The sequence below is a fragment of the Macrotis lagotis genome, chromosome X (genome assembly GCF_037893015.1).
Source record: "Macrotis lagotis isolate mMagLag1 chromosome X, bilby.v1.9.chrom.fasta, whole genome shotgun sequence".
NCBI classification, from domain to species: domain Eukaryota; kingdom Metazoa; phylum Chordata; class Mammalia; order Peramelemorphia; family Peramelidae; genus Macrotis; species Macrotis lagotis.
The window spans coordinates 305926174-305946775 of record NC_133666.1 but is presented as its reverse complement, the minus strand read 5'-3'; the positions used below and the strand labels follow the sequence as shown (position 1 = coordinate 305946775).

At 36.2% G+C, this 20602-nt stretch overlaps 1 protein-coding gene across 2 annotated transcripts in view; it reads right to left on the bottom strand.

The window, feature by feature from the left end:
* CFAP53 (cilia and flagella associated protein 53) overlaps positions 1 to 20602 on the bottom strand; it is a 46872-nt gene that overhangs the window by 11824 nt on the left and 14446 nt on the right. For both annotated transcript variants that reach the window (XM_074200761.1, XM_074200762.1), the window contains exons 4-5: positions 12026 to 12329; positions 2265 to 2465 (exon numbers count right to left, since the gene is read on the bottom strand). In XM_074200761.1, the coding sequence (XP_074056862.1) occupies positions 2265 to 2465; positions 12026 to 12329 (505 nt within the window). The remainder of the gene's footprint in view (positions 1 to 2264; positions 2466 to 12025; positions 12330 to 20602) is intronic.

Here is a 20602-nt window from a genome sequence, read left to right as displayed (position 1 = left end):
TTAATATTCTCTTTTATTAAAAATGGAGCACAAAATAGCTCAATAGGATGATTTACCTTCTTTACTTATATCTGTGATTAAGTAAATATTCTGAAGGACAGAATTCAACTTAATATACTGGTAGAAGATCAACAGAATATGTCAAGCTCTTTTTGTATATATTCTTGGTATGGTTTCAGATTTATATATTTTATAAATTGTGGTGATCTGATTTTTTAATAATTCATTTCTATGTACAAAGTTCCAAAATAAATATTTTTGATTAAGAGTAATTTATTGGGTCATTTCAAATCTCCTGAAATACAAAGTAGGTTGTTTGAAATTATCCCAGGCCTCAAAAACACATCTTTTAGGATAGATTATATTATACATTAGATCTAGGTAACAAAGTGGATAGAGTACCCATCCTGGAGTCAGGAAGACTCATTTTCCTGAGTTCAGATCTGAACTCATAAAAATCCTAGCTATGTGACCCCGGGCAAGTCACTTAACCCTATTTGCCTTAATTTCCTTATCTTTAAAATGAGCTGGAAAAGAAAATGATAAACCACTTCAGTATCTCTGCCAAGAAAACCCCAAATGGGTTCAGAAAGAGTCGAACACAACTAAGGCAACTGAATAGTAACAGCTATGGTGAAATTTGAAATTTCAGGCCAGTTCTTTGAGTCCACTGTTAAGATCTATCAAAAAAAAGAAAAGGATTTCCAGATTAGGGAGGATCAATTCATTGGATCCTTAGACATGGAAGAAATTCCTGTGTTCTCAGGGAGAAAGGGAACAGATCAGCAACAGAGGATAATTCGGGGTGGGGGGGGATGTTATAAATATGGCAGTCAAGGAGTACAATTCTTAGCAGAGATCCTAATGGGATGATAAAAGAACAGCAGTGTCTTACCATTTGTAAACAGAATTTAAACTCTAATCCCTATCTAATTTCATTTGTTCTCGCAATACTTGGGATATGGACATGGCAAGTTCCAACTTCACTTCATAAAGGAAGAAACTGAGGCATAAGCAACTTCACTATAACTCATTGCTAGTGGCAGTGAGCAATAAGATTCAAATTTCTGGGGTCCTAGGCAGAGATGATCCAGTGCTCAGCACATCAGAGCTGTGGCCACCATATTTAATCTGATGAAAGCTTTGAATTTTTTTTTTTTTGTTTAGAAATATCCAACTCTGCTGGAACAATGAATTCCCCAAAAGGAGGAAATCAGTTTCTCCTTTGATCAGGATTCATTTTGGAATCCAAGGAAAGTCCTAAAACCTTGCTGAAATATCTTTTCATAAATATAGTTTGCCTGTAAAATAACAACAAATTTGCTTTGATTCTATTTAAGGATGAGTAAATACTTTAGAGATGGAATTCTGGAATCAGGAAGACCTGAATTCAAGTCCCATCTCTAACACTGACTGTGATCCTGGGAAAATCTTTTAACCTCTCATTGTACTAGGCAATTTTCCAAGGCTAATAATTACAGTAGTAGTAAACTAACATTTATAGAGAACTTTCAGATTTGCAAAACAGTCACTTGACCCTCACAATCTTAGAAGATGGTGCTGTTGATAGTCCCATTTTATAGATGAGTCAGAGTTTAAGTGACTTGACAAAGTGTCTGAGGCAAGATTCAAATTCAGATCCTCTTTGCTACAAGATCATAACTTCTTAATGTCACCTACCTGTCTGATCTGCATTGGTGGTGAGAGTTCCTGACACTGAAGAAATCAATGGCCCCGACCAAAAGGAAAAAATTCCAGTTAACCTATATTGGACTTACTTAATTTTTTTCTTTTGATATGTCAACCCCAAACTAATTATATGGGCCTCAATGACTAGTGTCCATGAATTGACCCTTCTTTGAATTTTTAAAGTCTATTTTTCAACAGCAATGCAAATGCTGCACACTGTCACAATGAGAATGATCACACTTAATTATCTACTAATTAAATTAATATTTAATTTAAACAAGATATGTGATAGAAAACTAAATGACTATAAATTCAACTTTATAGAATTTAAGGGAAATATTAAAACACACACATTTTTGGAACTAGATGAACTTTGTGGTCTTTCATAGCAATTATGACTTGGATTTTTGGTAAAGAGATTCTTTGAGCTCAGTTACAGTGACTTGTTATCCCAACTCTAGTTTCTTTAGAGTTATACATCTCTTTTTATGTCAGCACAAGGTTGAATATGAAGAAACACATAGCTAAATACTCTACAGAATCTTTCTGATGCCAAATCAAAATCAAGACCTTACCTTCTTTTGTCTGAGTTCAGTATCATCCTCCACTTCTAAGAGCTTTTTGTCCAAGTAGACTTCCTCAGCTCTTTCTTGAGCTAGATAAGTATTCCTGTCTTGGAGGGCTTTCTGCAGAATATCCCTGGCCTGTCTCATTTTCCTCTTCTTCTCCAGTTTCTGTTTTTCATTATCTTGTTTAAACTGAGCTACTTTTTTTTCCTAGGACCAAATAATAATGAAATTAATCAAGAAGCATTATACAACTTTAAAAAGCTGTCTATTTAAAAGAATGATTAACCAATTTTAAAAATAACTTGAGAATTTATTTTGTTTGTGCTTATGTGATTCCAGGGTTCTGTATTTCTTCTTTTCAATGGGTAGAGGCAAAAGTAAAGGAGAAAAATAAGTTTGATACTTGAACATACATGTTCATATATACATATATACATACATTTTTCACACATATACACATACACACACTGCTATGACATACAGTGGACATGGCCCTGGGCCTGGAATCAGGAAGAATCTGACCTCAGGAACTAACTGTGTGACCCTGGACAAGTCACTTAACCTCTGCTTGCTTTAATCCACTACAGAAGGATCAAACCACTCCACCATTTTTGCCAAGAAAAGTCCAAATGAGTCATACGTGACTGATCAACTAAACAACAAATATATATGATTTACAAATATTTATCATACACATGTGTATATTTAGTAGGTATGTGCCACATATATTACTCATGTTTGTGATTGTTACAGGTATGAGATATATATTTTTAGATATTTTTCAATGGTTGAAGGAAGAACAAAAAACTAAATAATTGAATAGGCATTTGTATAGATATATATATATATACGGATACCCAGTGAGTTTATAGTATGTATTATACATGAGGTTGCTGCATATCTTATAGATATGTATGTTACATATATGCATCTTTTAAGTAGGTGAAGAGAGGAAGAAAATAAATACTTGATAATTTAATCTACATATGCTCACATATACATGTATATAACACATACTTATTTTTTCCTAAAGAAAAAAAATCAAAAAGATCATGGGGACTTAAATCTTTATTCTTGAATTCAGAGGACCTATTAAAATAGACAAGCCATGGGGCGGCTAGGTGGTGTAGTGGATAGAGCACCGGTGCTGGAGTCAGGAGTACCTGAGTTCAACTCTGACCTCAGACACTTAATAATTACCTAGCTGTGTGGCCTTGGGCAAACTACTTAACCCCATCTGCCTTGCAAAAGCCTAAAAAAAAATAGACAAGCCACACTTCATTACCATATGATACTTTAATAAGCCTTTTGAACACCTATTAAAGCTATAAAATTAAAAGCCAAGCTTTTTTTTTTTTAAAAACTGCCTTACCTGATCCTCCTTTTTGCTGTTTTTTTTTTGTTTTTACTCCCATTACATTTTTTTCCTAATTGGAGTACTGAAAAAATGTTGAGTACTGTTACTTTATAGTAGTCACTCTGAAGCATGAGCTACTTCTGCCATGGCCACCTATATTGTTGTTTGTCCTTTATTTTCTAAAAGGACCAATGATATCATGATGTCTTAACTTATTCAGGGATTGAATTTTATAGAGGCAGAATTGCACAATGTCATGATCTTTATTCAGTGGTGGTCCTAGATGCAGTGGATGACCTTGGCATCTTCAATGTCTGACCAAGGTCTAAGCTCTCCATGGTGCCTATTTCAGTCATCTCCCTGACCAATGGAACAAAGTATTCTCATCTGCCCATTCTGCCAGGGAAGTCTTCACATGCTTAGGGTAGACATCCCCCTAACTAAGCCTACTGCTTACCCTCAAACTGGTTTAGCCCAACATCTTGATGGATTTATTGAGATGTGGCTGCTGTACATGTCACAATTTCTTGGAGTCGCAGGTGAGATGAGGTGGATGAGCAGCCCTGAAAAGAGCCTAGCAAGTTCTCATATCAGAGGTGCTAGTCCTCCTTGAACATCTGTACACCCCAATTGATGAGCAGGACAAGGTGGTTCAGTGGTTAAGGCAATAGATTGCACATGTGGGGATCACCACCCAAACTTATGTGAGGATAGGTGATTGCCTAATATCTAGAAAGAGGAAAAGCATAGACAAGGGTGTTGTCACTTAACTTTTCTGTGTCATGTCATATATCTATATCTATACATATCTATGAATGCATATGCATACATCTATACATCTACATACATACATATACACAAGTGTCAAACATTGTGACAAACATTTCATATTACAAATGAGAAAAATTGAGGCCCAGCATGGGGTGGGAGGAATTAATTTGCCCCAGGTTATGTTGGTTGGCTCTTGTCCTTCATTATCAAAGAAGACCAAAATGACATCACTATGTTTGAGACAGATTACAGTGTGTCTGATCATGGCTGCTCAGACCAATAAAATCTTGGAATGCTCTACCACAGGTTGGGCACAAAGTCCATGTGAACAACTGGGGAGGGTATTCTAAAGTTATGACTATCAGATTTCCCTTAAGCTGTTTCAATTCTGCCTTCCTCATAGAGTGCAGCACCCTCACTGATGAGGGCACACCATGCTGGGTGGTCCTGTACCGATGTCTCCCATGTTGCACAATCAATTCTCAAGTTCTTCAATGAGACCTCCAAGATGTCTCACTATTGCTTCTTTTGACCCTCTTGTGAGCATCTGTCCTTGTGTGAGTTCCCCATAAAATAGTCTTTTTGGCAAAAGTATGCCTGGCATTCTAAAATCGTGTCCATTCCATCACAGTTGCACTCTCTGTAGTAATGTTGAATTCTTGGTAGTTTAGCTTGAGAAAGGACCTCAGTGTCTGGTATCTTCTCCACTAGGTAATCTTCAGAATCTTCCAAGGACGATTCAAATTCAGTTCCTGACATGGTGCTGGTAGACTGTCCAGGTTTCACAGACATGCAGCAATGAGGTCAGCACAACAGCTCTATAGACCTTCAGCTTGGTAGTCAGTCTAATACCTTTTCTCTCAAATACTTTCTTTTGGAGCCTCCCATTTACTGATCTAGCTCTGGCAATTCTTGTGCCAATCTCATTGTCAATGAAAAGGACAGCGCCAAGGGAAATGAACTTGTCCACAGTACTCAAAACTTCTCCATTTGCTGTAATCGATTGTTCCACATATGGATGGTGTGGTGCTGGCTAATGGAGCACCTGTATTTTCTTGGTGTTGGTAAACCAAAATTAGTACAAGCATCAGAGAATCAATCCATACTTTGTTGCATCTCAGCTTCAGAGGTTGCACTGAGTGGACAACCATCTGCAAACAGAAGATCATGCCCCAACACTCCTCCACTTTAGTCTTGGCTTGTAGCCTTTTCAAGTTGCAAAATTTGCAGTAGCTAACCTTGAATGCAGTAGCTGACCTTCAGGGCAGGTTCATCCTCAGTGAAGGCATTTGATAACATGACTGAAAATATCATGCTAAAAAGTATGGGAGCAAGAACACATCCTTATTTCACTCCTTTGGTGACTGGGAAATCTTGAGGGTATCGTCCACTGTCCAGATCCTGAGCATGTACACCATCATGAAACTGATGTACAATACTGATGAACTTCTCCAGACAACCAGATTTTGACATAATTTTCCATAAACTTCATGACTGATATCAAAGGCCTTGGTCATATCTACAAACCGCTGGTCTGTATATAGACCTCTCGTTTGCTCCTAGCAGTTTCCTGGAGTTGTTTGGCAGCAAACACCATATCAACTATTCTTCTACCCTTTCTGAAGTCAGGGAGGTGACCATCTTCCAGTTGAAAGATCAACCCACTTGGATTCTCCAAACTGCTCAGTCAATTGTGTAACAGATGCTAAATTCTACTGTATAAAATCCTTAGGAAACCTCTACCAGTCTGCTTATATTTTCATCAAATGCCCTCAAAGTGTTTATTAGCTCTCTCCATAAAGATTTTATACATTGAGAAAGAGCCATATGGGTAGTTACTAATTTCTTCTCCATCAACAATGATATTCCATTCCACTGAAACCTATTTTTTGAGCTATCTTGAAAACAGGTCCCTGAGTATTTTTAGAATTTAATTCCTGTTTTCTTTATTTCTTTCACCACCATGTGGTGAGGCCTATCTTCTTTTGAACTTGATATTCCTAACTGCTATGTTCTGACAATAAATCAATCAGGCAATGCTGTCCAAATGCAATTTGTTTGTTTATTGTTGCTGGTGAGATGAGCATAGAAAAGAAAGCAGAGGGGTCATGTTTTATAAGTATTTATGATCTCCTTTCTTCAAAAACTTCTTCAAAGAAGATTTTATTCACCATTGGAGCATGGAACACATGCACACTCAAAGACAACACAAAATCCACTAGACCTAAAAGACAAACAGCTCTTTTTGCAAGAGAACTCAGTAGACAACATATCCAAATAGCAGTCCTAAGTGAAACAAGGCTGGCAAATGAAGGCCAACTTACTGAAGATGGGAACTGGATACATATTTTTCTGAAGTGACCACAGTGAAGGGGAGCCGTGAAGGTGGGATAAGTTTTATTTTTAGGTTTTTGCAAGGCAAATAGGGTTAAGCGGATTGCCCAAGGACACACAGGTAGGTAATTATTAATTGTCTGAGACCGGATTTGAACCCAGGTACTCCTGACTCCAGGGCCTATGCTTTATCCACTATGCCACCTAGCCGCCCCCTGGGATAAGTTTTGCAATCAACTAATCTAGTCAACAAGCTTGAATGTCTATAAAAAGGAGTGAATGACAAGCTCATGGTAATGGGATTGCCACTTCCAGGAAAATGCCATACCACCATCATCAGTGCCTATGCTCCCACCATGATGAACCCTGATTAAATCAAAGAAAAATTTTACAAAGACCTGGAGAACTTTATCATCAATGTGCCAAAAGAGCACAAGCTCATAATTCTGGGTAGCTTTAATGCTAGCGTAGGTTCAGATTACCAGATGTGGCAAGGAGGCCTTTGGGAAGAATGGATTTGGAAACAGCAACAGCAATGGTCACCTACTACTGAAGATTTGTGAATCTCATGACTTTCTCATAACACACAGTCTTCTGTTTACTTAAATGCATTAAAACTTCCTGAATATACTTTTGTAGCAAACATTGACATCTAATAGACTATGTGATTTTAAGGAGGAGACAGACACTATGTGAGAATGACAAAGGCAATGTGTGGTGCAGAGTGCTGGACTGATCACAGACTCATCCTCTCCAAGCTAAATAATCACATTCAAACAAAACAGTGGACCCATGGCAAAATGAATTAAAACAGTGTCTCTGTGAACAGAAACAGCTTGTTGCTAACTTGGAGGGAAAACTGAGCCAACACATAGTTGGAGTGTGGAGCAGAAAAAAGATTGAGCAGCTTTTAGAGATCTGCTTTACTGCATTTACTCATCTGGGTCAGAACATTTGCAAACATCAAGATTGATTTGATAAAAATGATGGAGAAATAAAGAAGCTGCTAAATATAAAAAATGAGAATTCCATAGGGTTTTGACCAGCAGGATAGGTTATCCATTTCTAAGAAGGCAGCATTTAATTCCATCAAAAGTAAAAGTACAAGTGAAGCTCAGAGAGATTCAAGACTTGGCTAGTAAGAAGGCAGATGAAATTTGGTTTTATGCAGACAGTAACAAACCAAAATGACTTTATGATGCCCTGAAGGCTATTTATGGGTTAAAGACCTATGGTGCATCTCAACTACTCAGTATTGATGGATCCATATTGATTAACAATAGGGATATGATCCTAGAGAGATATGCTGAACATAGTGTTCTTGACAGACCATCATCAATCAATGCAATAATCATTGACCTCAAGTTGAAGTCAATCAGTCCCTAGCTGAAGTTCTAACTGAAGAAGAGGTTTTGAATGCCATTAGGCTCCTTTCAACTGGCAAAGTATTTATAGCTGATTCTATCCCAGCTCAGATCTACAAGGTGGGGGAAGAGGGTCTATTGTTTATCCAAAAGTTGACTAACTGAAATTTTCCAGTTTATATGACATAAAGAGCTTATCCCCAAGAATTCAAGGGTGCTTCCATCATCCATCTCTATAAAGATAAAGGGAATAGATTGTCCCATGACAATCACAGGGGTGTTATTTTTTTAGTCATTGCTGGTAAGGTTTTCTCAATATATTGATCTTTCACCTGGAAGATGGTTACCTCCCTGAGAGCCAGTGTAGCTTCAGAAAGGGTCAAGGAATAGTCAATATGGCGTTTGCTGCCTGAAAACTCCAGGAAAAATGCCAGGAGGAGACCAGAGGTCTGTATACAACATTTGAAGATCTGACCAAGGCCTTTGATACCGTCAGTCATGAGGGCTTATGGAAAATTATGTCAAAATTTGGTTGCCTGGAAAAGTTCATCAGTATTGTACATCAATTTCATGATGGCTGTGCATTCTTGGGTTCTGGATAGTGGTCAATGCTCTTAAGATTTCCCAGTCACCAAAAGAGTGAAACAAGGATGTCTCCTTGTTCCCATGCTTTTTTTAGCATGATTTTTTCAGTCATGTTATCAAACATCTTCACTGAGAATAAACATGGCATCAAGGCCAGCTACCTCACTGATGTCATATTCTTTAAACTGAAAAGGCTACAAGCCAAGACCAAAGTTGAGGAGTGTTGGTGAATGATCTTCTGTTTGCAAATAATTGTGCACTCAATGCAGCCTCTGAAGCTGAGTTGCAACAAGGTGTGGATTGATTCTTTGCTTCTGGTGCTAATTTTGGCCTAAGAATTAACACCAAAAATATACAGGTGTTCCTATAGCCAGTACCACACCATTCATATATGGAACCATTGATTAAGGTAAATGGGAGATATTTTGAGTACTGTGGATAAGTTCACTTACCTTGGCAATGTTTATTCCAGGTAGGTACACATTGTAATGAGGTTGACATACACACATTGTCAGAGGTAGTTCAGTATTTAGGAGGCTCCAAAAGAAAATGTGGGAAAGAAAGAAGTAATAGAATAACTGCCAAACTGAAAGTCTACAGAACCATTGTGCTGACCTCAATGCTATATGCCTGTGAAACCTGAACAGTCTACTAGCACTGTGTTAGGAAACTGAATCCACTTCCATCTTAGGAAGATTCTGAAGATCACCTCATAAGAGAAGATACCAGACACTGAGGTCCTTTCTCGAGCTAAACTGCCAAGCAATCAAATGTTACCACAGAGAGCACAACTACAATGGGCTGGTCCTGTTGTTAGAATGCCAGAAGTATGCTTACCAAAAAAGACTACTCTATGGAAAACTCAACACAGAGCAAGTGTTCACAAGAGGGTCAGAAGAAACAATACTGGTGCACCCTGAAGGTCTCTTTTAAGAACTTTAGAATTTATTGTATAGTACAGCAGACACTGGCACAGGAGTTCACATGAACTATTTGTGCCCGACTTGTCTCAGAGCATTTCAAGCTCATATTTGTCTGATCAGTCATAGTCCGACATAGTGTGATTTGTCTTAAACATAGTGATATTATTTTAGTCTTCTTCTATAACAAAAGACAAGAACCAACCATGATTTCCTTTCTAGTTCCATCTGATCTAGGGTCTTTTGCTTTGAAAGACTCATACTGAACTCTATGCAGACTCATTTTTCCTTCAGTTGCTTTCCACTAATTAAAAAAATGGCAATGGGGATAATATTGTTTGTTATCTTCTGTTATTCTCTCACATGATGTTTTACAATAAATTTATACTCTAATCAGGTATTGTCCTTAGATTTCTTAGGTCTTTGCCTTTCAAGGACATCAAATATTGGCTGTGTGAACAAACCCCTACTGGACCTCTCTATTATGGCAACCATTTTTCATTAGTAATTGATATTTCTTACACCATCAGTATCATGACTTTTATCCATTTTCCATTTTGAGGGGTTGAAAGAGTAGTGGGAATCCAATACTTAGCAAAGAATAGTGACTGGTTGGATTTGACTTGTAGTAATAACAAACAATATCTTCTCTTTATCACCTTCCAATTTGGTAATTTAAAGTCATAGAGCTGGATGGGACAGCTTGCTCAAAGACAATTCTATCAGCAGTAATCAATGATTTTCTAAATATCATGATAAGAATTGATTTCATTTGTAATGATGTTTTTGGGTACTTGGAATATTCATCCAGGCTAGTATCTTTGAACTTTCTGCTAGAAGCATTATATTTAGTGGGGATGGATAGAATACTTCTAAACAAGATATTTGACATTTTTCAAATTTTAATAAAACCTCACTTTCCAATCTTTCTCAAGCAGACTCAAAGCTCCTAAAGAGTAATGAGTATATCATTTTTAGTTTTCACTTCCAAATGCTGGCACTTTGTAGCCTCTAAATAAAACATCTGGATTAAAATTTTTGCTATCATTACCACATTGAATTAGTTGAATATTGAGATATATGTTGACTTAGACTGGTATTTAAGATAAAGTTCTTCATAGAATATTTCTTCCATTTCACCTTCTACAACAAATGGTGACATGTAGTTAAAATTATATGGGGTAGTCTGCTAATACTTAACATATTTACATCAAGGCAAGATTATGATATCAGATGAGATTTAATGACTTTGGGGGCACACTGCAACTCTGCAGACTCCATTTGCTTCTTGGTAGAGAATCTGTTCATTATCCTTCTGTTCAGTTCCAACTCCTTTGTCTTCTTGTTTTGCTTATTGCAAGAATATCAACATGAACATTTGATTCTTCTGATAGTGAGTCTACTCTTTGGTCAATGGACAGGGATCACACTTTTTTAGTGTGCCAAATATGAATATTTGTTGACAATCTAAAAACTGATTCTAGCACCTTTGTCTGATTTCCCTTTATTTCCCTGTCACCACCAAGAAAAATGTTGTACATATGAAAGAATAATTTCTCATAACTATATTGTGATAAAATATTAATTCTCTTTAGAGAATAAGAGGCTTCATATGGTCACCTTTCTCCCTAGTTAAAAATTAAGACTCCAAAAGTCTCCCTGTTTTATTAATCACAAATCTGGTAGAACAATGCTCAGGATGAAAGATCATCCTCCCAGAAAGAGATGAGAAGAATTTATACAAAGATGGATAATCTTTGAAGAACTATCTTGGGTAGCTATATGGTGCAACTTCTATGTGTAGGCCACTAAGGAGGTTGATTATTTTCCCCATTTCTCAAATTGTACAGTCTGATTTCTTTCCCAGTGCCTTGTGGTCATTTACCTCAGAAAGGCCTCCATCTATTTGGTTTTGGTAAGATCTTAGAGTTTAAAACTTAAAAATGTCTAATCTATATTTTTCTGTCATTTTTTTTTGCTTTTTTTGCAAGGCAATAGGGTTAAGTGACTTAGCCAAGGTCATACAACTAGGTAATTATTACTTGTCTGAGGCTGGATTTGAACTCAAGTCCTCCTGACTCCAGGGCCAGTGCTCTATCCACTGTACCAGCTAACTGCCCCTTGTCATTTTAACTGTTTATAAGGTTCTTACAATTTTAGGGTTCACATACAGGAACCAAGATTACTTTGTATTTTGTAATCATATTTCATCAACTAGCAGCTAAATACTAGCATTGGAAGATCTCTCACTACAATTAGACAGGTTGGTTACTGGAAAACAGATGTGCAACTTGGTATGGTTGTCAGACCAGGCTGCTGGTCCAACTTTGGAGAATATAGCATATCCCTCCCACTACAAGAGGCTTCGGAGTAGAGCTTTTTTTGGAAAACTCAATATATACTGTTTGAATGAAATGAGAATATGAAAAGATTTACCATTAATAGGCCTTCTTCTTTCTTTAGACGCCTGGCCTCTTCTTTTTGAGCATTAAGAATAGCCATCTGGGTTTTGAGACATAGGAGCATCTGCTCATCTCTCTTTGTCTTTTCATAGGCTTCATCAGCTGCTCTCTTTTCCTTTGCTAATCTGTCATTTTCCCAAAGATCAATGTACATTTTTTCTTCTATCATCTTTTGTTTCCTCAGTTCCTCATTAAATGCCATCTGTGCTGCTCGATCTTCATATACTTTCTGTTCATGGACTTGGGTCAAGAAAATACGGAGATCCTCACATTGTTCCCTGAAAAATGTTACAAAAAGCAAATTGTTAAGGGTTCATGCTCTAAGTTTTAAAATGTTCTATAGGATGCAGGGATATATTTAAATACAGTGAAGACATAAACCAGTAGTCTCTACCTTAAATAGAGAAAAATTCATGTTCTGGGAAGGAGTTAAGGAATCAGGGTTGTAGATTTAAATTTGGGACCTATAGAGAACTATTTTGACAAAAATCACTGAGGTCAAAGTTATTGAAGATGTAGATGATGGCTCACTAAAGACAATAGCAAATCAATGACCAAAAAGAAATGAAGACCCTAAAGCTGTTATCATTCAATGAGATTCAACAAATATTTACTGAACACCACTTCCTTGTTAGGCACTAGGTTAGATGCTAGGACCACAGATGCCAAAAATGTCTCAATTGAAAAACTGAATTTCTTTGAAAGTTGAGCATTAACAAAACCAAAATTATTCCTATCCTCAAGGAGTTTACATTCTACCAGAGGGATGGATCTTGTAGGATTTATCTTGTTTTTGTTCACCCTTCTATCAAAGACATCAAAAGAGTGATGTCTTAACTTTCAAATAAGGTGGATTTAGTTTAAAAGAATTCCTTCTCTCCTGTAGAGTCTTTGAAGTCCAATGGCAAAACAAAGGTCAAGATAATTGGTAATGACCCTGAATGAAATGAGTGACCTTGGCCTTTCTAAATTAAGTGAATAGAAGAGGAAATGCAGACAAGATTGACTGAAGAGGAGGAGGAAAATCAGGTCCCTCACATATTCTCAAACAAAAAACATAAAAGGCCATATTCAAAGAATCCAGTGAGATCTCAAGAGTGATGAACTTCTTCCCCCTAGAATCTGAAAAACAGCCAGGAACCCATGGTGTGATAAGAAAAGGTCCGCTAGCAAAGGCAAATAGGGCAACAATTTCCCAGCATAACCAGAGACCAACCAGAGATAAGGGTAGTTTAGAGCATTCAATGTTTAGAGACAGTAATAATGTAGGGTTCCCTTAAGAAAGTCCCAGAGTACCCAGAAACCTATAGTAGACCCTTGGAAGGCACTGGGAGTGGTTGAAACCTTTATGGGAGGGGAAAACAGTCTCCAAGGTCCTTAGCACTCTGTCCTGAGGCACCATAGAGGATACTGAAGATGCAGGATTCTGAACCTCAAAGATGCAAGGAGATCTAACCCTGAAAAGCAGAAGTCAATGCAGGAACTCAGGTGAATGAGACTAGGACCAAGTAGGACTGGCCACCCCACCCAAAAATACAATATGGAGTGGAGTTTAACTCTGACCCAAAGCCCTCATTAAGGATCTAAGGTAGAAAGATGAGTAAACTAAAGAAGACACTGACCAATATAAAGAATTATTAAAGTTCTACCAACCTTTCTGGAGAGCAATTTGGAATTATCCCCAAAGGGCAGCAAAGCTGTGCATAACCTTTGATCCAGCAATACTACAATACTACTACTACTACTACTACTACTACTACTACTACTACTACTACTAGGTATGTATCCCAAAGAGATCATGAAAAAGGGGGAAAGACCCATATGTACAAAAATATTCATAACAGCTCTTTTCATGGTGGCAAAGAATTGCAAATTGAAGGGATGCCCATTAGTTGGTGAATGGCTGAACAAATTGTGTGTGTGTGTTTGTGTGTATACATTTAAACTGTGGTGTATATATACATATATATATATATATATATATATATAATACACATATATATTATATATATATATGTATATATAAAATTTCAGAAAAGCCTGGAAAGGCTTGCATGAACTGATGTTGAATGAAATGAGCAGAACCAGAATATTATACACACTAACAACAACATTGATTGGGTGACAATCAACTATGATGGACTAGTTCATTTCGGTGGTATAATAATCAAAGATGATTCTAAAAAACTTGTAATGGAAAATACCATCCACATGCAAAGAGGGAACTCTGGAGTTTAAATAAAGACCAAAGCTTACCATTTTCAATTTTTAAAAGTTATCTTATATATTGCTGTTCTTTTCCTTCCATTTGAATTTGATTCTTCTTTCACAGTATGATTAATAATGGATCTCTGTTTAGCATAAGTACACATGTAGAGTCTATATTAGATTGCTTTCTGATGGGGGTAGTGGGGAGGAAAGGGAGGAAAGGGAGGGAGGGAGAAAAATGTAAAACTGAAAACCTTGCAAAAAAATGATGGGTGAAAACTACCATTGCATGTTGTTGGAAAAACAAACAAATAAAAAGTTACTAAAAATTAATCAATTAAAGATCTAGAAGATCTAAAAAAAATACAGCCTAGAAGGAGAGGATAATGTAGTAATAATAGCAAGCAGATGCTAAAGGGAAAATTGAATTTTCCACAAACCCTAGATAAAGATCTAGAAGAGATAATGTGAAAGATGAACAATGAAATAAAAACTCTGTAGGAAAGAACTAGAAGGGAAATAGCTTAGAATAGAAAATAATAAACCTTAATTAACACTGAATGTTCACTGAAATCAGAATAGACCAAACAAAAATCAGTGACTCTCCGAGACAGCAAGAAATCAAAAGACTGAAAAAATGAAGAAAATATAAGATGTCTGATAGGAAACAAACTACTGATGTGGAAATTGAACCAAGGAAAATTCATTTAAGAATTATAGGACTCTCTAAAAAAAATCCTGATTAAAAAAAAATCTGGAACATGCATTTCAATAAATCATAAAATTTTTTCCAGACCTATTAGGACCAGTGGACAAAGAAAAGAAAAAATAATAACCTTTTAATAATTTTGATAACCCTCTAAAAGAAATCTCAAAAGGAAAAGGCCTAGGAATATCAGTCAAAATCCAGAGCTTCCATATCAAAGAAGACTTATCTCAAGTATTGAGAAAGGAATTCAAGCACCAAGGAACTACAATAAGGATTCCATAAAAGCTGGCAGCTTCTACCAAAAAAATGATAAGAGAGTTTGGAATACAATTCTGTGTTTCAAAAGATATAAATGGGGTATATGAAAAAAAGAAAAATATACATATATGGAGGAAGGATGGGTGGAAGGGGAGATGAATGTGGGCATCAAATGAACTTCATTCTTACCTGAAATAAAAGAAGTCATACATCCATACAACTCCTACCTGAAGACCTATAAAAAGAAGGAATCCAATACCTCTCTCCATGGCAATTAATTTCATGTTTAGACACCCTTCATTGTTAGAAGTTGTTGTCTTTGCAACTTCTGAGGTCAAAAAAAGTTCTAATTCTTCAACTTTGTGGCAGCCCTTCAAATTCTTGAAAACAATTCCCAAATTCCCCCTTGTTCCTTTTCTTTTCTCTCTCTCAATGGTGTCTTCTTAGAGCTCATCAGATCTCATGGTTTTAATTTTTGTCTCCAGCAGATGATAGCTAGCTAGATAGCTAGATAGATAGATAGATAGACAGATAGATAGATAGATAGATAGACATCAAGCCTCCATTTCTTCCTTTAGATTCTCATATCACCAGTTACCTATTAAATATTTCAAACTGAATATCTAAAAGATAACTCAAACTCAACATGTCCAAAGCAGCAGTCATTATCTTTTCCTCAACCCCTCCCTTCTTCTACTCCATTTCTGTCAAAAAAACATTTTTCCTGATCTCCCATGTTAATTACTTCAGCATCATTCTTGACTTGATATTATTCTTAACTAAGTCTATTCTTGATTCTTTTACCTCACATATCAAATCAATTGCCAAATCTTCCTGCTGCATCATTCACATCTGACCCATTCTCTCTAATCATGCAATATGTTAATTCATCATCTATCTTCTAGATTATTACACTGGTCTCCCTCTCCAGTCCATCCTCCAAAACAAACAATCATGTAGCCTCTGCTTGAACACCTCCACTACCATCTCCTGAAATTCCTCATTCTACCGAAGAACCCCTCCATTTATTAGGAGGTTTTTCCTCTTTTGCAACATTAACCCATTGCTTCTGTTTCTGCATTCTGGAGCCCTACAGAATAAGTTTCATCTCTTTCTCACATGACAGCCCTTCATATACTTGAATGCAGCTCTTATTTCTCATAAGTTTTCTCTTCAGTATCCACAAAATCTTTAACAGATCTTCATATGACTTGGACTTAAATACTTTCATCACCTTGTAATGTCTTTCTTAAACTGTGTGGCTCCCTCAGGGGGTTCCAGCTAGGGCAGAGGAGGTTGGCTAGCTGATTCAGTGCACAGTTAATACCATGGATGGACTATCATTTTTGAAAGCTAGGTCTCTATTCATGTGGTTAAACACTGTATTAGCCTTTTGGGTGACCATGTCATATTAGAATTCACCCTCTGTTTTTTCAACAAATATTTATTATATTTTGTGGTTGTGATCACAACTTTAGTTATGATAGGCCTCTAAGATGGAGTCACTTACGCTATTATAAAAGCATATAAACAAAGACAGATAGCTTTTTCCTTCGCCACTGTTAACTCTGTGTTGGGTAGATGTGACTTGCAATTTTTGACTAGATGATTATTGTTTTGTTATTGTTAGTCCTTCATTTCTATAATGTAATTATGAGGTCATATCTTGACTTGTACATGAATTGGATTTAAGAAAGGAAGAGCTCTGCAAAGTTATCAGCATTACTCTCTCATCCAGAATTATAGAACTTCTATGGCCCAACAAAAGTCAAGATGACTGGTGAAGCCCCAGGATGCAGTGAATGACCTAGGAGTCTTTGATGGCTGACCAAATTTAAGTGCTCCACAGTATCTACTTTGGCCACCTTCATGGCCATTGGAACAACAAATTGTTTTTATCCATCCATTCTGTTGGGGAAAGTCTTTACAAGCTTGAGGAAGGCACTCACCTAACTCATCAAAGAGTTTGAGAGATTTTGGTTACCTTTAATGTGGTTTATTATATTAATGGGCTAATGTGGTTTAGCCCTTCTGCCATGTAAATAAACTCCCCATGCCCAACCCTCACTCAATACTGCTATTGATAGGTGACCCCAAGAACTTCTCCAACACATCTGGGTCTTATTAAGAATGCTCTCTCTATCTCAATGGATGCTGAAAAAGCTTTTGACAAAATTTAAAATATTAGAGAGCATCAAGATAAATGGAGTTTTCCATATAATTATAAACAGTATCTATCTAAAACCATCAGCAAGCATTATATGTAATGGGGATAAGCTAGAAGCATTCCCAATTATCTCAGGTGTGAAACAAGGATGCCCATTATCATCTCTATTATTCAATATCATATTAGAAATATTAGTTTTAGAAATAAGAGAAGAAAATCATTACAGGAATTAAAATATGCAATGAGGAAACAAAATTCATTCTTTGCAGATGATTTGATGGTATACTTACAGAATCCTAAAAAACCAACTAATATTCCTTGAAGCAATGAATGATTTTAGCAAAATAGCAGGATATAAAATAAGCCCACATAAATCATCGCCATTTCTCTATATTACTAACAAAGCATAGCAGCAAGAGATAGAGAAATTCCATTTAAAATAACTGTAGATAACATAAAATACTTGGGAATCTACTTGCTAAGAAAAACCATAAACTATATGAACCCAATTACAAAACACTTTTCACACAAATAAAATCATATCTAAACAACTGGAAAAATATCAAATGGCTGAGCTAATAAAATAAAAATGACAATTCTACCTAAATTAAATTATTTGTTCAGTGCCATACCTATCAAATTACCAAAAATTATTTTTACAGAGCTAGAAAAAAGTAACAAAATTCATCTGGAGAAACAAAAGGTCAAGGATATCAAATTAATTTTTAAAAATATAAAAGAATGTGATCAAAGCTGTACTAGATCTAAAACTATGGAACATAGCTGCAGTCATCAAAACTATCTGGTACTAGCTAAGAAAAAAGTATGGTGGATCAATGAAATAGATTAGGTACAAAAGAAACAGTAGCAAATGACTACAATAATCTACTGCTTGATAAACCTGATAAACCCAAAGAATTCAACTTCTGGGCTATAAATTCACTATCTGATAAAAATTGCTGGGAAAACTAGGAAATAGAATGGCAGAAACTAGGCATAGACCAACATCTCACACAATGTAGCAAGATAAGGTCAAAATGAGTTCAAGATTTAGACATAAAGGGCGATCCTATGAGCCAGGGTGGGGAATTTTTTTTCTGCCAAGGGCTATTTGGATATTTATAACATCATTCATGGACCATAAAAAATTATCAGCTTTAAAATTAGCTGGTTATATTTGGTCAAACACTTAACTAATTTCAACCCTAAAAGGTTCCTAGATTTATTGAATTTCGAGTTCTGCCTGAAGTTGCTGTGGCAGTGCCAGATCAAATGAAACTTCCTACTCTCTGCCAAAAACCAATTAGGAGAATCAGGAATTATTTATCTGGCAGATCTTTGGATAGAGGAATTTATGACCAAGTACAGAACATTATAAATTGGAAAATGAATGGTTTTGATTACATTAAATTAAAAAGTTTCTGTACAAATAAACCAATGCAGCCAAGATTAAAAGGAACATAGAAAGCTGAGAAACATTTTTCACAGCCACTGTTTCTGATAAAGGACTCATTTCCAAAATATAGAGAGAATTGAGTCAAATTTATAACAAATCATTCCCCAATTGATAAATGTTCAAAGGATATGAACAGGTAGTTTTCAGATGAAGGAATTAAATCTACCTATCTATGAATAAATGCTCAAAATCTTTATCGATTAGAAAAATGAAAATTAAAACAATTCTAGATTTACCACCTCAAATCTATCAGATTGATTAAAATAACAAAAAAAGGAAAGTGATCAATGTTGGAGGAAATATGGGAAAACTGGGACACTAATACACTATTGCGGAGTTGTGAATTGATTCAACCATTCTGGAAAACAATTTGGAATTAGGTCCAAAGGACAATCAAACTGTGCATACCCTTGATCTAGCAATACCACTATTAGGTCTGTATCCCAAAGATCCTGAAAAAGGGGAAACAACAACAACAACAAAAAAAAGATGCTCTCCTACCTGTTCTCAATAAAGCCCATTCTTTTTTTGCCACCTGAACCCCAGTTTTGAACATGTTTCTCCCCAATACAACTCCCTTTTCTTTTATCCATCTTTGTTTATACTGCTTTGTAGTATGTGTAAAATATATAATTATATATATACTTGCTGCACTACTCTTTAATAAAGCTCTTCTTTGTAAGAGTCTCCTCAGTACCAATGTCATGGGGCCTGATAAGGCAAGACATACACAAATCATAAGAAAGTTTATACATTCAACTAAGATATTCCAAGTAATAATCATATGGCATGCAATGTCTACTTTTAGGATGTACAACATTCTTCTTCATGTCTATTTTTTAGTAGGGTATTATCCAGTCCTTTAAAATGTCTGAATGCCTTTAAAAGGCAAGCATAAATTTCAATGCATAACCTGATTTTTTTAAAACAGGTGCCTGGATACTCATTTATGTGCTGGAAATGAAGAAGAAGGAACATCTCTTTTATTACAAAGAAGACTTAGAGAAGTTTGGGATATAATAGAACTGGATATATTACACTTCTTTCCATGGCCTGACTAACTGGAATTATTCAGTAGCACAAATTCTGAATAATCAAAACTTAATGGAATCTTCTTAGGGAAAGGGGAATTAGATGCAAAAAAAATGTACAATAGTTTAAATTTTAATATAAATTGTAATTGCTTGATTCTATCAAAATTATTCCTCCTACACCCTTTACAGTAACCAAACATCTGCTCCCTGAGATGGTTGTTTTACCATTCTATTTTACTGTCTTAAATTCTGTACCCTGAATATAGTAATTTCTAGAAAACAGAAAATAAATTTATTTCCCTCATAGGTGTTAATTGATTTTATGGGTCTCTAGCAGAATTGCTCTTTAGAGAAAAGACAATTTCTAAGAGGTGGGGCCAAGATGGCGGCATGAGGACAGGATTTCCCAGGGTCTCTCTCCAAAAACATTAGAATTATGACTCTAATTAAATTTTCAAGAGATAGAACCCACAGAAAGATCCAGTGAGGCAATTCTCCAGTCCAGGGTAACCTGGAAGATTGTGGGAAGGCTCTGTTCCATGGGGTTGGAGGAGGGGACGAAGCATAGCCAAGGGAGCAAAGGAGCTCCAGCCTTCTGGGAATAGGCCAGGCACCTGAGTGACCTCAGAGCACCAGCTCCTGGCAGCAGAAGTAGTTTCCAGACTTCCCAACCCAGGGAACACCAAGCACAACTTGGAAGATCATTGGGAAAACCTCTG